At 40.8% G+C, this 17363-nt stretch overlaps 1 protein-coding gene and 1 non-coding gene across 2 annotated transcripts in view; both read left to right on the top strand.

Annotated features, from left to right (window-relative positions):
* The window catches only part of LOC133447289 (zinc finger protein 420-like), a gene marked incomplete at its 3' end in the record, with an annotated part of 127163 nt that extends 110058 nt beyond the window's left edge, over positions 1–17105 (top strand). The window contains exon 7 of the mRNA XM_061725924.1: positions 16489–17105. Within this exon, the coding sequence (XP_061581908.1) occupies positions 16489–17105 (617 nt within the window). The remainder of the gene's footprint in view (positions 1–16488) is intronic.
* LOC133447778 (U4 spliceosomal RNA) lies at positions 3048–3188 on the top strand. Its single transcript, XR_009782940.1, has one exon. It is a non-coding gene; the product is annotated as a U4 spliceosomal RNA (small nuclear RNA).
* Positions 17106–17363: the final 258 nt, after the last annotated feature.

Raw genomic sequence — 17363 nt, 5'->3', positions numbered from 1 at the left:
AATGACGCTTATAATAAACCAAACCGTTTGTAAATCCGTCAAGATTTCAGCAGGTTATGAGTATTTTTGTCTGTACAGACCACTCACCCTCAAACAGCAACAACGATAGTGCGCCAAAGAGTGTCCTGACTCCTGTGGTAAGATGGCCGCTGGTGAACGACGCTGGAGCATGGATGTATTATGCGCTGGAGTTAATATTATAGATCCATGCTGGGGACTAGGGCGGAGATTGGGTTTCCGCCTTGAGTCATCTAGCCTTTTTAAATATCTATACCCCCTCCATTCAGCGGGGCCGCCATCTTGGAGCGGGCACCCGCTCCGCTCAGCGGAGCCGCCATCTTGGACCATAGTCTGGGGCCCCGGGGATATTTTGGTTCAGATTCTCGCAAATTCGCCAAATTTGGCACAGATGTTGTCCATACCATACTTAATCATTTTAAGATGGGTGCCAAGATTGGCGCCCCATGGTGCTGCCATATTGCGCAATCCAATATGGCTGCCACCCCCAAAAAACGGAAAGGCCTAGAATCATAAATGATACCACTTTTTATGTGTTTTCTGGATCGTAGAATCTGATTCTGGTGTTATTTCAATGATTTGAGGTCCAGATTACCACTCAAGGTCAATTTTACTCATCAAAGTTGGTATATAAAAGGCAATATAGGGGTAAAATCCAGTATTTCTGGTGTGCCATGCTAGATGCTACGCCCAAAACTTTTTTTTTTTTTTTTTTTTTTTTTTTTTTCCATTATAAGCTATACTTGTATGTATGTATCAATGTTTCACAACTCAAAACAGTAGATTGTTTATTATAAACAATAAATGAATAACAAACAATTTTCAATTAAAATGTATATGTGCCAACAGAAAAAGACAAACAAAATGTGTTTAGGGGCACAGCCTTTTTTTTTTTTCTTTTTTTTCCACAAGTCCACAAGTACAACTTCAACTTTAACTAAACAACTGACAGTAGGGGACAATGTAATCAAAATAGTTATTCCGTAAAACTTCAAAATGTCATTTACATTCTTTATTGTGTCTCCATTCCTTGCAAAGCGGGGAGTTAATGGCTGTCATCTTCGTTATTAAGGCACCCACCTTCGCATTTGCAGAGGATTGTGCATCGGACACCGATAAGATTGCATTTGCACCTTCCCATGCATCCCTTGAGGCAGCCACAGCGTACAAGAAGGTCACATGCTGCTGATGCATCATTAAGAGTGGTCCACAGTGGTTGCCATGTGCCAGTGCCATCTTTGTGCCAGCCCCACTCACTGAAGTCAGGAATTTCCTGCTGGACCGAGGTTGCCTGATTCCAGTAGAAACTTGCCTGCAGTAGCGCTCGCTTGACATGCTGGAACAATGCAGCTTGGGTAGTTGGGAGGTTTTCCAGTGATCTACTTCCAGTGGTGAAGAGGCGATGTCTGGCCTCATTGACACCAGCTGCACCACACCCCTTGCTGTACATGAGGACGACGAAACGCTCAATGTTCTGCATATGCACAGACTCAAGACTGGAGAGGTCAGGGGTGTGTGTGAGAGCAACTAGTGTGTTGGTGAGGTCTGGTATGCTTCTCCAGGCTGCCCAAGCTGTCTTCTTGCCACATCCAAGAAACTGGGAAGTTGTGTCACATCCTGTTAAGCTGTGGAAGAGGGGTAGTGCCAAGGACTTTGATGGACCGAGATCAGAGTAGATGGTATGGACTGGTATGTCACGATATTTTCGACCAGTACCAAAACCCACCCAGAGCTCTGTTAGGCCAAGGGTCTCGAAAAACCGGATTGCCAAAATGACAACATCGCTGTCTACGGTGCGAACATAGTACACAAACACAAATGTCATTATGTTGTCTATCAGAAAAATGCATGCACTTTGCTATAATATTACAACTTACCTGTCTTTTGTATGTGCACCATGAATCATGCACCATGTATGTGCACCTGTATATCCTCATTAGGGTACCTTCATCTTGGTTAACTGGCAGGCTGATTCAGCAAACACATCAGATGTGTTTGTTGTTACTGTTTGACTCCTGACTTGTCTCTGACAAGTTTGAAAATAGGTTAAATGGCAAATATTATTTAAATAATGATAAGATTTTTTTAATGATCCCAAAATTACCTTTATGTTAACTTGGGTAAACTTGAGGGGTTAACTTGACCTAATATCATTGAGATGACATAATCTGATTGTTTTGACTTTTGAGTATAGCTTATAATGAGAAAAAAAAACTTTTGGGGGTAGAAGCTGGCATGGCGACCCAGAAATACTGGATTTTATCCCGATATTACCTTTATATACCAACTTTGATGAGTAACCTTGACCTTGAGGGGTAATCTTGACCTCAAATCATTGAAATAACACCAGAATCAGATTCTACGATCCAGAAAACACATAAAAAGTGGTATCATTTATGATTCTAGGCCTTTCCGTTTTTTGGGGGTGGCAGCCATATTGGATTGCGAAATATGGCAGCACCATGGGGCGCCAATCTTGGCACCCATCTTAAAATGATTAAGTATGGTATGGACAACATCTGTGCCAAATTTGGCGAATTTGCGAGAATCTGAACCCAACGGTCCTTATTTTGCCCCGGGGCCCCCGACTACCAGGCAACCGCTCTCTGATCCCCGAGTTTGCGGAAGATAAACGACGACGGACAGGATGTCACACTTGTAAAATGTGGGGAAAATGTTTTGTACTCATTAGCAACTTTATTGGAATCAATTAAATTGATTCCAATAAAGTTGCTAATGAGTACAAAATAGAATTAAAAAGTTACATGTTTATGTTACATCCACAGAGGTACAATAACTGATGACGCTGTTACTTGTAAAGACAGTGCTGGGTCGTACAATAAAGATGTTTCTTTTCATGTATGCAGGTAAGTTTTTTGTTTTTAATTGGCATTTTTAACGATTTGATAATTTTCTTAGAGGAATAATCCTACATAGATCGTGTACTTGCATGTTTGCGTGTCATATTGAAACCGTAACAAAAAGGTCCACGTCCCTGAATGACCTAGCAGTCTTTGCCGGTCGTATGAGTCTTTGCGCAGTGGCAATATCGTAACCAATGAGGTTTATCCGAGGTGTGATTGTTGCTGGTTGAAAACTTTACCCAATACCCCGCCTAGACGACTTGAAATATAGTCGGCAAAGGCAATTTTTGACAGTCTCCAAGGAGACTTATTCACTTGTCTAATATTAACCAAGTTAGTTTTTAACAGTTGGATACATTGGTTGGATATTTAATAAAGGCAAATCTTGACTCTTGGTGCCATTTTCTCAATATACGTCTCTAAGGAGACTTATTCTATTGTCCAATATTAGTAAGTTATTTTTTTTAAGTGTTAGTTTTGATTATTTGAACTAAACTCAGACAGAGGATTAATGCCATTTTCACAATAAACGAAATTCATAATATAATAGAATATAAAGTTAATAAAATAACTTTAAATGTCATAAAATAAGGCAAATTATTTTTCACATGTAAAGAGATATATATATACTGCTCATTAAAATAAAATAAACACTTAAACCAGTGTTTCCCAACCCTGGTCCTCGGGCCTCACTGTCCTGCATGTTTTATGTTTCCCTTCCTCCTCACACCTGATTCTAATTAATGGTCCTAATTAGCTTGTCACCAAGGTCTGAACAGCTCTGTTGATGACACAGGTACTTGTATCACGGAGTGCTGAAGCAGGGAAACATCTAAACGTGCAGGACAGTGTGCCTCGAGGACCAGGGTTGGGAAACACTGGGTTAAAGACAGATATCGAGGGCCGAAGAACATAACCTCCTATCTGCAAAATTGTCAGACTGGTGTTTTTCACTTTAGATGACATCACAAGGTGGGCTGCACCTAATCAGCCTGTCTGTACGTTATTTCCACCCATATAGGTATCCTTAAAGGAGCATGAGGCTCCTTTTAAGAAATTAGACTCTCTAGCGCCACCCTTCACCACGACGGCCGTTGGGGGTACTGCAGCCAACAGTGAAGCCGGCACGGGAGAACGGGGAGAACGCACATGCAGCGTCATGTGACGTCACATCCGCAGGACAGCGCGGGAAATTCGGGACCGAATTGCAGCACATTTTGCAGCACACAGCCTGTTCAAGGCAACGGATAGATACACTAGAGGAATCATTCTTTTGGGTTTGGAACGCTTCATCTGACATTATTACTAGAAAACTTAAAATGTATACGGATTTTTTTCATAAATCTTGCCACAATCCGGCCTCTAGCTCCTTTAAAACCAAATAACAGTTTTTTGTGTTTTCCCAAAAAAGTGAAATTTTCAGGTAGGAGGTGATGTTCTTCGGCCCTCGATATTCTTTTCTTTCTGTTCATTTGTGGGCTGCTTTTGTGTGTTTGTGTCCTGGTTGAAATAGGTATAGTCAATAGATGTAAGGATGACTGGATAAATAACAAAACAAAATAACAAAATAACAAAAAATAAACGTCATCATATTCCCACAATGCACCACGCGTGGAGCGGTATAATTCTTCAGAGAAATGTGTTATCTTCAATTAATCTGATCTTTTTTCACTAGTGTCATATTTACGGAGCTTTATTGTGAAATTGTTTAACATTGCTGATTAATAAATACAATAAATAGTTACGCTACGTACGCTACGTAGCCTACGGCATAGGTTACGTAGCCTACGGCGTAACCTAACAGCCTTTATTCCAGCGGGATCTTCGCGCACAACGGACAAAAAAGGGATTATGTACATTCACTGAGTGAATATTATGAAAGTAAAATATATATTTCTCGCTAGAAATGTAATCAAAACGCATTTTTATGCAGAAACTAACTCAAAATATTGATTTTATTCACCAAAAAATAAGAAAATGTCCGCCATGTTTTTTTTTTTTTGATTCAGTCCGCAAATGATGACGAAAAGCATTCTGGGAAATTTTTATAACCCCTCGCTCGCAAAGTCAGCATGTGAAATCCCTCGATGTGAAGGGGCTATTTTAAGCCCCTAGCCCTCGTTTTGCCCACTCCCCCTAGGTGAAAAGAGGAATTATGACACCACTACCCTCACGGGAACGCGCAAAATTTAGGGGTAGTGAAGAAAACGAGGGCGAGGGGGAGAATTGGGACGGGGCCTTACTGTAACTGCGAGACAGAACTATGTTCACAGATGGTTCTAAAGACCAAGAGACAGGTGCTACAGGTGCAGCTTTTACCGTGCACAGGCAGAGTCTGAAATCATACATGAGAACTTCTAATTTTTTGAATGTATATACCGTTGAATTATATGTGATTTTAATGGCAGTGAGGTGCAAAACAGCTGATGAATGGTAGAGTGTTGATCTGTTGTGATTCTGTGTCTGCGGTGAAGAGTGTTGGGATGGGGATGTCCAAGGGGCGGAACGATCTGGTGTATGAGATTCTGATCTGAATCAGATGGTGAAAAGGAGGGGTGTTGAAGTGGTGCTGATGTGGGTTCCAGCGCACTCAGGTATCCAGGACAATGAAAGAGCAGACATGTTGGCTAAGAAAGCAGTGGAAAAGGAGGGGGTGGATGTCAACATAAGCTTATCTAAGGGTGAAGGGAAAAGTATTGTGTGGAAACAGATCATTCTGGAGTGGCAGAAGGAGTGGGAGGAAGGAAATAAAGGGAGGCATCTGTTTTCAATAACTGGGAAAGTGACAGTTTCAGTAAACATCGGAGGAGGAGGGAGGAGAAAGGAAGATGTCATTATTTCCAGGTTAAGGATTGGGCATACTGCTCTTAAAAGTTATGGGTAAACATCAAGATGGACTATGTTCTGAATGTCAGGAGCCTGAGACAGTGCAACATGTACTGATTTGCTGCAGGAGGTACCACAGAGAAAGAACTGAACTAGTGGCAGAGCTGCAAGAAATGGGCATGAAAGGAATAACAGTCAGAAGTATTTTGGAAGTGGGATCGAGTGGAAGAGGGAGGCAGAGTTTATTTAAATTTTTATATGATACTGGGCTGATGAGGAGAATATAGTGTGAGTTCCTGAAAGATCCAGAAGGTGGCAGCAGTGCAACTAATTGAATGCAAGCTGCCGTAAAACTCCAAAGAAGAAGAAGAAGAGACGGAACTCTCCGTAGAACCGTGAGCTCCGCCGGAACTCCAGATTGGAACACCCGGCGGAAGAGCGGAGGTTTTGAGCGAACGGAACACGTGAGCAGTGATTCCTTTGAGGAGGTTCTGTTGTTTCCTTTCTTTTTCCTCTTCAACAATGTCTAAGGTGAATCATCTGAGAGAGTTTCTCTGTCAGCGACTAACAGCAGCTGCTGTAGAAATATTCTCCGAGTTTGAAAAAACCATGTTGGAGTTTGAAGAAGAGCTGGACCGTCAGCGCAGACTGTTGGACCTCGCCCTGAAACCTGAAATCAGACTCCACAGAGTCGGTACGGACCTGGAGACATGAATGGATGAACACATGAACACATGAGGACATGAACACACATATTCTGCTGGATCTACTTAAAAAAAAAAAAAAAAGTAATTTTTTGCATGAGATTATTATGTAGATCAAGAAAGACTAGTCTTTGTATAAACGACTTAATCTTTTGTATGTAAATAATACATTTTGCAAGTACAGTCACTTAATTGTGTTAAATTGACTTTATTTACCAAAATTAAGTTGACTTTATTTACCAAAATTAAGTTGACTTTACTTGCAAATGAATTTTGTACATTCTAAATATTAATTTCTTTTATTAGGGCCCGAGCACCTTCAGTGCGAAGGCCCTATTGTATCTGTAGGAATTTTTAGGGCCCGAGCACTTGCAGTGCGAAGGCCCTATTGTATTTGCAGGAATTTTTATTATTATTATTATTATTATTATTATTATTATTTTCCTGACAAAGTGATGGCCTTTTTGCCCCCCTTAACATGCCCAAAAAGTCACCAAATTTTGCACCCAAGTCAGGCCTGGCGAAAAATTTGATATTTAATGGTTTGCATTAATGGGCGTGGTAAAATGGCTCAACAGCGCCCCCTTGAAATCTTTGTGCCTCAAGCCCCACGATACGGTTTGACGTACATGCACGAAAATCGGTACACACCTGTATCATGGGACAACTTAAAGAAAAGTCTCTTGGCGTCATGCCCGAAACCGAACAGGAAGTCGGCCATTTTGAATTAATCGTGTGACTTTGGCGCAATTTATGCCATTCCTTCGGCAGTTAATTCAGCCCGAACCGTAACGTGCACCCAGGTGTGTTATACATCAAAATTTGCATCTCCCTCCTGCGACTACACGCATTACTTTTCTCTTTCAAAAGTGTTACCGTGGCGACGCTAGAGGCCAACAAGCGCACCCCCCCTTCATCTGATTGGTCCATTTTTGATAGTTCCCAAAAAGGCACCAAATTTGGCATGCAAACCAGGCCTGGCGATAAATTTGATATTTCATGGTTTGCATTAATGGGCGTGGCAAAATGGCTCAACAGCGCCCCCCGGAAAACTTTGTGCCTCAAGCCCCACAATACGGTTTGACGTACATGCACGAAAGTCGCTACACACCTGTATCATGGCACAACTTAAAGAAAAGTCTCTTGGAGCCATGGCTGAAACCGAACAGGATGTCGGCCATTTTGAATAAATTGTGTCATTTTAGCGAAATTTATGCCATTCCTTCGGCAGTTAATTCAGCCCGAACCATAACGTGCACCCAAGTGTGTTATACATCAAAATGTGCGTCTACATCCTGCGACACCACGCATTACTTTTCTCTTTCAAAAGTGTTACCGTGGCGATGCTAGACGCCAAAAGGCGCGCCCCGCCTTCATGTGATTGGTCCATATTTGATAGTTCTCCAAAAGTCACCAAATTTTGCATGCAAGCCAGACTTTGCGATAAATTCGATATTTCATGGTTTGCATTAATGGGCGTGGCCTAACGGCTCAACAGCGCCCCCTAGAATACTTTTATCTGCCATAACTTTTGAATGGTTTGACATAGGAAATTGTGGGTGGTGTCATGGGACTCTGTAATGAGTCCTTAAGCTTCGTTGGCCTTAATTAGCCCCGCCCCTTCTTCTGATTGGTTGTCCCGATTTTCTGCTATAACATTGGAATGGTTTGACATAGAGAGTCCTGGGTGGTGTCATCAGATTCTTTATGGAGTCCTTGACCTTCATTGGCCAGAATTAGCCCAGCCCCTTCTTCTGATTGGTTGTCCCTTTTTTCTGCTATAACTTTTGAATGGTTTGACATTGGAAGTCTTGGGTGGTGTCATGGGACTCTGTAATGAGTTCTTAAGCATCGTTGGCCTTAATTAGCCCCGCCCCTTCTTCTGATTGGTTGTCCCGATTTTCTGCTATAACTTTGGAATGGTTTGACATAGAGAGTCGTGGGTGGTGTCATCATATTCTGTATGGAGTCCTTGACCTTCATTGGCCTGAATTAGCCCCGCCCCTTCTTCTGATTGGTTGTCCCTCTTTTCTGCTATAACTTTTGAATGGTTTGACATAGGAAGTCGTGGGTGGTATCGTTTCTGATATGCTTTTGGGGGGCGGTGGCCGTGAGTGCGAGGGCCCGTTCATCGCTGCTTGCAGCTTTAATTTTTCTTTTTCTTTTTCTTTTTCTTTTTCTTCTGACGAAAGGACGGCCTTTTTGCCTCCCTAAACGTGCCCAAAAAGTCACCAAATTTTGCATGCAAGTCAGGCCTGGCGAAAAATTTGATATTTAATGGTTTACATTAATGGGTGTGGCAAAATGGCTCAACAGCGCCCCCCAGAAAACTTTGTGACTCAAGCCCCACAATACGGTTTGACGTACATGCACGAAAATCGCTACACACCTGTATCAGAACACAACTTAAAGAAAAGACTCTTGGCGACATGGCCGAAACCGAACAGGAAGTCAGCCATTTTGAATTAATCGTGTCACTTTGGCGCAATTTATGCCATTCCTTCGGCAGTTAATACGGCCCGAACCGTAACGTGCACCCAGGTGTGTTATACATCAAAATGTGCGTCTACATCCTGCAACAACACGCATTACTTTTCTCTTTCAAAAGCGTTACCGTGGCGACGCTAGACGCCAAAAAGCGTGCCCACCCTTCATCTGGTTGGTTCAGACCGAAAAAACTTTGCGCCTCAAGCCCCAGAATACGGTGTGACGTACATGAATGAAAATCGGTACACACCTGTATCATGTGGCAACTTAAAGAAAAGTCTCTTGGCGCCATGGCCGAAAACGAACAGGAAGTCGGCCATTTTAAACATTCTGAATTAATCGTGTAATTTTGGAGCAATATGAGCCATTCCTTCGAGAATTAATACGGCCCGAACCATAATGTGCACCCAGGTGTGTTATACATCAAAATGTGCGTCTCTATCCTGCGACTACGCGCATTACTTTTCTCTTTCAAAAGTGTTACCGTGGCGACGCTAGACGCGAAAAAGTGCGCGTCCCCTTCATCTGATTGGCCCATATTTGATAGTTCTCCAAAAGTCACCAAATTTTACATGCAAGCCAGGCTTGGCGATAAATTTGATATTTCATGGTTTGAATTAATGGGCGTGGCCTAACGGCTCAACAGCGCCCCCTAGAATACTTTTCTCTGCCATAACTTTTGAATGGTTTGACATAAAGAGTCGTGGGTGGTGTCATGGGACTCGGTATAGAGTCCTTGACCATAATTGGTGAAAATTTGCCCCGCCCCTTCTTCTGATTGGTTGTCCCTATTTCCTGCTATAACATTTGAATGTTTTGACATAGAGAGTCGTGGGTGGTGTCATGGGACTCTGTAATGAGTCCTTGAGCTTCGTTGGCCTGAATTAGCCCCGCCCCTTCTTCTGATTGGTTGTCCCTTTTTTCTGCTATAACTTTTGAATGGTTTGACCTAGGAAGTCGTGGGTGGTGTCATCAGATTCTGTATGGGGTCCTTGACCTTCATTGGCCTGAATTAGCCCCGCCCCTTCTTCTGATTGGTTGTCCCTTTTTTCTGCTATAACTTTTTAAGGGTTTAACATAGGAAGTCGTGGGTGGTGTCATTTCTGATATGCTTATGGGGGGCGGTGGACGTGAGTGCGAGGGCCCGTTCATCGCTGCTTGCAGCTTTAATTATTTTTTTATTTTGTTAGTTTATTAAAAAATAAAAAAAATAAGTAGTTTATACAAAGACTAGTCTTTCTTAATCTACATAAAAATTTCATGTGAAAAAGTTGCCTTAATTTTTTAAAAGTAGATCAAGCAAGATATTTATAACTGTGGTGTTCTACTTGAATTAATGAATTAATGAATTAATGAATTAATGAATGAATGAATCTTTATTTCGGCTTGTACACACTTTTTTTTTTTTTACAATACAAGATGAAAAGGTCAAATAAACATTTCTTTTGCTGAAACATTAACTTTACTCCGTGGAAACAAACAATACATAAAGAAGACAAAAATAAGTAACAAAATATAAAATTGACGTTTCACATTCTAGAATGTTTTTGATAATATACTTTATAATTATAGTGTTTTATATTTATTTACAGTATTTTCTTTAAACATTTCCTTAAACTTAAGATAGAACTGCACATTTTTAGGTCGTTGTCACAACTATTCCAAATTTCTCTAGCCTTAATTGATGTAAATCTCTTTTTAATATTAGTTCTAACTGTCGTCATCTCAAACATGAGTTTCCCCCTCAGGTCAGAGCGGTTTCTTTTATTTGGAACAAATCCTGAATGCAGTTTGGAAGCAGTTTCTGCTGGGCTTTAAAGGCAAATAAAACAGTTTTCTGCTCTGCTATATCATGGAATTTTAGAGTATTATATTTAATAAAGAGATCATTTGTTGGTTGATAATAGTCAGATCTATTAATTATCCTTAAAATAATTATCGTCAGCAAACAAGACATATTTTATAATACTTAAACAAATAAAGCATGTTTCATCTAAACCGGGGGTCAATCTGCCCAATAGATTAAAATTGTTAAAAGAAAAGTAAATACAACAAGATAATTTCTTGTTGTTTGTGTGTAAATGAAAAGATTGCCTGGGATTACAGAAATACTGCTTGTTAGGGAAAAAATGCACAATGTCTTGTTTTTTGAACAAATTCAGATTAAGTTCAAAACTAGATGTATTCATGTAAAGCAACAAACTTCATTTTTAATTGTTAATATCACAGATTTAAATATGTTATATTTACATGAGCTTAGATTAATTTTTTTCAGTGTGTGACTCCTACAAGATCCCTTTGTTTGGAGTTAAAAGCCGTGGTGATGAAGCAAATGAACTAAATGTGACTCCCCAGCTCAAGCAGCTGCTGATGTGGATTAGAAACATCCCCAACTAACTTGTTGTTCTGTTTACTTGCTGCTGCCTTTCATGGTCCATTCAGACTCTGGACCAGACTGTTATTTCAGACTTTACACTTAATCCTTTATTTTGTAGAAAAGATGCAGATCACAGTGGCTCCGTGTAGATTTATTTCTTTTAGATTTATTTATTCAGCACAGTATAAAAAACAGAACCAGTAACATACAAATGTAAAAGAGAGATTGGTAATGTGCTAGGCTGAGGCAAAAAGCCCAAGGGGCTTATACGAGGCCTCTACCTGTAAAATACAGCAAAAGATTGTACAAAGAATTAAAATACGCAGAATACATGATTGCAGTCTAAAAACAAAGACAAAGCAAATAAACAGCAGTATGAATAGAATACATGGTATCTACATGATTAAAGAAAAAATAACACATCTATAAATATCATTAGGTAATCTGATCAATTAAATGTGTCCTGAGCTTCTGTTTAAAATGATTTAATGAAGTAGAGGTAGACGAGATTGCTGTATAGGTGTTCCATAACTGGGCAGTAGTACCAGTTGTAGTACCAGTTGTAGTACCAGTTGTAGTACCAGTTGTTGCTGTATAGGTGTTCCATAACTGGGCAGTAGTACCAGTTGTAGTACCAGTTATAGTACCAGTTGTAGTACCAGTTATTGCTGTAGGTGTTCCATAACTGTATCTGATGGACAACTGACACAAACCAGTAGGAACTTGGGGAGATTTCAATGATTAGCCTGTCTTGTATTAAAATGGTGCATATCACTGTTGAACTGAAAAAAATCTTTACATGGCAAAGAAAATGAAACTGGCAGGAACAATACTTTGAAAATAAAATTGCAGGTTTGATATGTATTTAACTTAAAGATGGGTAAAATATTGAGTTGTTTGAAAAGAGGGGCAGAATGAGCAGACCAATTACTGTGTGTGGCAATCCTGCAGAATCTTTTTTACAACATATGAAGTTTATGAAGATGTGTGTTGTAGGTAGCTCCCCAAATAATATTACAGTAAATAAGATATGGATATATCAAGCTGTACTAAAGAGCTGGGAGACTTTTTTTTTTCTCACCAAACTACGGAATTTGCCAGTAATACCAATAGATTTAGATATTTCTTTACAGACATGGTTGATGTGGTTTTTCCAGCTTAAACTTTCATGGATAATTACACCAAGGAAGGTTGTTAACCTGAGTGAGCGGGTCGTCTCCTATAGACTGACCGGTGTTAGATTTACAATATATTTTATTTTTTAATGTAAATATAATAAAATTAGATTTTTTTATATTCAGTGATAGTTTGTTAATTTTAAACAATTTTTAAATGTTTTTTTTAAATCATGTTTAGCCTTTCCCATTAGAGATGAAAAATCATTATGTGAAATAAATAAGTTTGTATCATCGACAAAAAGTACAGGAAACGAGGAGGACAAGACTGCGGCCAAATCATTTATATAAATCAAAAATAACAGGGGCCCTAGTATAGACCCCTGGGGGACCCCGCATTTTAAGGCGGCCCTCTCTGATGATTTACCATCAATGATAACAAATTGATGACGGTTATGAATATAATTGAAAAGCCACACATGAGTGATTCCAGCAAATCCATACTGTAATAATTTTTTAAGAAGAATATCAAAATTAACTGTGTCAAAAGCTTTGGATAAATCAAGAAAGATTCCCAAAGCGTATTCATTATTATTGATTGCATTGTGAATTTTATCAACCAATTGAAGTATAGCCATTTCTGTAGAATGATTTTTCCTAAATCCATATTGGTGTTTATACAGTATATTACAGTCCTGCAAATGTTTCATCATTCTGTTATAGACCAATTTCTCCAGGATCTTTGAGAAACATGGGAGAACAGAAATGGGCCGGTAGTTACTAAATACACTATGGTCTCCAGATTTGTAAACAGGAACTACTTTGGCAATTTTGAGGTCATTGGGTATTATTCCAGTTCTAGAGATTTGGTGAAAATATGGGTCAAAGGCTTAGCAATTGAATGTCTAATTTTCATAATTACCGGTGAGTTAGATCTGACCTCATCATGACCAGCAGCTGAGTCTTTCAGGCACATAATTATGTCCAAGATTTCTTCTCTGTAGGAGGCTTGAAGCTCTGAATAGAAGGATAGGAACCTGTCAGGAACTCAGATGGAGACCCGGCTATAGGAGTTATCCTTTCTGAAAGAACTGTACCAATATTAGCAAAATAATTGTTAAAAACATATGCAATGTCAGCTGGGTCAGAGTAGACTTGATTTTCATCACCAAATTGAGATGGAAGAGTGGCTGTAGACTTATTCATATTTAGAAGCTGGTTGATGACTCCCCAGGTAGTTTTTATGTTATTAGAAGCCTCATTGAATTTGTCGGAAAAGTACATTTTCTTGGCAGTTCTAACAAGATGATTATAATTGTTCCGAAATGTCTTATAATTTGCTATATTAATTGGGGATGGATTACTGATGAATTTCTTATACAATCTATTCTTAGCTTTCAGAGACTTATGGAGAATTTGTGTAAACCAGGGTTTTCTAAATGCAGAGACCTTGTTTGCTTTTTTGTTGACAAGAGGAAAGCACCTGTTGAATACAGAGTTGAAAGACTTGAAAAATGACTGATATGCTTGTTCAACATCATCATGGGTGTATCCATCATCCCATCGGATGCCATCAACCTGCTTCTCAAACCGGTCAACATTTCTTCTGTTATACCCTCTATACCTTAGAACTAGAACTTGTAAGATGTGAGATGACACTGGCAAAAAACCCTATCGTTGGAGGATGTTCATATAAGTGTTCATATGCAGTACTTGTAGTTAGATCGTTATATATGACGCGGAAGAAGCCATTTGTAGAACAACAACTTTATTCTTCAACTGTCTCGATACCAACACAGTAACACAAGAGTACAGTCACAGTGCCGCCTAATGGTCACACAGAGTAATGCACTTGTTTTCAAATATACTACATAGATCAGTGATTCTTAACCATAGGGCCGCGGCCCACACTTGGGCCGCGAGCGCCATCTAGTGGGCCGCCAAAAAAAATTCAGTTTTGTATGTTTGGGCCGCGAGGGCCGCGGGACTGCATAGCAACTCCCAACCAAATGAATAGAAGAAGACACTCAGCTAGCTGTACGTGTAATAGTAAGAGAAATGGTGTGTATTTACAGAGTAAATCCTTCATTTTGCACAGAGTAGGTTTAGATCCGCCAAGATTAGGGATCGATTAATTGGGTCTGCGCCCTGAGCGAGCGAGCGCGGCGAGATCATTTATCTTGACGCGTCCCCGCGGCCGGGGAGGTCGGCTGAGGCTGCCGCTCGGGCGGTGGGCTCCGTCGTTACTGGTGAAGGATGGTAGATGTAGATGCGTGGGCTGTCGTGTCTGCTGGAGTGGACTGTTCGGGCTTTCGAAAAAGCATCGGAAAGTAACTGCTGCAGCGCGACCAGAGAGCTGCGGTCCTGGCTCTGCCTGTCTCAGATGATCAGGCTCGGATGAAACCCGACACACTGAGTCCTGACAACGTATTAGTGTAAATAACTTAAAGTAAAATCAAATTAAGTTTTGTCCTCGCTGTATTTTTAAATATGCAACCCGGAATGGACAAATTCATCATGTTCAGTCTTCCCACTGGGACAAAACCAGTGTCTCATACGTTCAGAGACCGTGGCGTTCAAAGTGCGAAAGTGAAACGCCACTGAAACAAAACACAAAGTTTTTCATCAAACATATCCACTCAAGTCTGAACTGAAGTCACAGAAAAATAAACTGACCATCCTGCCCATGTTTGGGTCCAGATACAGCTGTGAAGCAACTTTCTCCACAGTGAACATAATTAAAACTAAATATCGTTCCAGGCTCAACAATGAGCACCTCCACATGCATATGAGAACCTGACACCATCCAGCCCAGATTTAAAGTCCTGACAGAAGAAATTAGAGCTCAGTTCTCTCACTGAACAACAGAAAGTGGGGGCATAAGATTATAAGAGGGGAAGAAAGAGAAACTGCAAAACTGTTAAATTGTTAAGATGTGTTTATATTAATTTAGTATAAAAATGTTTTGAGACAATTAACAAAGAAAAGGGGAAATTCAAACTGCTGGTAGAGAAATAAAATAAAATTTGAAAAATAAAATAAAATCTACTTTATTTTTAAGAGAAAAAAATATGTTTAATTCAAGTTAAACATGTTAATTGGCAAATATGTACTTTTTTTAATATAACAGTCAGATGCAGATGTTGATACAACTATGAGGCTACTTGAATATACACACACACACACACACACATATATACATATATATATATATATATATATATATATATATATATATATATATATATATATATATATATATATATATATAATTATGATGTTCTACCCCTGCTATACAGTGTTAATATTTAATGGGCCCCGGGCAACTCTGTACTGAAAAAATTGGGCCCCAAGGTCAGAAAGGTTAAGAACCCCTGACATAGATGAAGGGGAAGACCGAAGGTTCAGGACAAACTTTAAACCTCACACACAACCAAACAATCAACACTGGGAAGCACTTTTGACTTGTTAAAATCCTATCTTTTTGTCCCTTTTTGTAATTCCAGAACTCCCACAAGAAAATGTTTGTAAGGTGGAGGAGGACGGGGTTTTCAGTGACCGGCACCTCGATAACCTGGAGAGGAGCTGCAGCCCGGACCAGGAGGAACCAGAGAGGAGCTGCAGCCCGGACCAGGAGGAACCAGAGAGGAGCTGCAGCCCGGACCAGGAGGAACCAGAGAGGAGCTGCAGCCCAGACCAGGAGGAACCAGAGAGGAGCTGCAGCCCGGACCAGGAGGAACCAGGGCATTCACAGACTACAGAACTGGAGGAAGACTCCAGCGGTCAGGAGATGAAGCACGAGGACGTAGAGGTGGATGTCTCATTGGTCAATGTCGCTGATGTGAAAGTTGAAAATGGTGAACCAGGACCAAACTGTGGCCAGCTGCTGTTGCACACTTCTCCTGAAGCTCAAAACAAAGATGAAGAAGGGACTGAAAGTTTATGCTCAGACTCCAGTAAAACTCCAGATCCGGAGCCAATGAGACGACACGGTGACCACGAAGATGCTGCTGTCCCGTCAGACAGCAACTGTGAATCAAAGCTGACCAGGACCCACACGGGGAAGAAGGCGTTTTCTTGCAGCACATGCAGGAAAGAGTTCAGTACAAGTCGTATTTTAATGGATCACATGAAGATCCACACTGGCGAAAGGCCGTACCTGTGCAACACCTGCGGAAAATCGTTTAGAAAATCATCAACATTCAAGAAGCATAAAATGATCCACATGGGCGAGAAGCCCTACGTCTGCAAAACATGTGGAAAGAGTTACAAGCAACGTTCCACCCTGGTGGTTCACTCGAGGACCCACACTGGTGAAAGGCCGTACCTGTGCAACACCTGCGGCAAAACCTTTACTCAATTATCAGGTCTTATACAGCACATAACCACGCACACGGGCGAGAAGCCCTACATCTGCAAAACATGTGGAAAGAGTTACGGGCAACGTGCCAACCTGGTGATTCACTCGAGGATCCACACCGGCGAAAAGCCGTACCTGTGCAACACCTGCAACAAAACCTTTACTCAATCATCAAATCTTAAACAGCACATAACCACACACACGGGCGAGAAGCCCTACATCTGCAAAACATGTGGAAAGAGTTACAGGCTACGTTCCCACCTGGTGGTTCACACGAGGGTTCACACCGGCGAAAGGCCGTACCTGTGCAACACCTGCGGAAAAACCTTTACTGAATCATCATCTCTTAAACGGCACAAAACCACGCACACGGGCGAGAAGTGATATTTGTGCAAGACGTGCAACAAAGGTTTTAGCCGCAGAATTGATTTGCTGGGTCACACGAAAAAACACCCGGAGGAGAAGTCTGGTGACTCGTGACAAATGAAGCTCTTGTTGTCGTCCTCCGGGGGCAGCTGTCCACTCCTGTCTGACCCACAGAAGAAGAACCTGCAGAAGTCCAACCACCACCTGCTGTGGCTGATGAGCCTAATCCCCTCCCCACAAGGGTTG

The sequence above is a fragment of the Cololabis saira genome, chromosome 7 (assembly GCF_033807715.1).
Source record: "Cololabis saira isolate AMF1-May2022 chromosome 7, fColSai1.1, whole genome shotgun sequence".
Lineage (NCBI taxonomy): Eukaryota > Metazoa > Chordata > Actinopteri > Beloniformes > Belonidae > Cololabis > Cololabis saira.
This window is presented reverse-complemented; position numbering and strand designations above follow the sequence as displayed.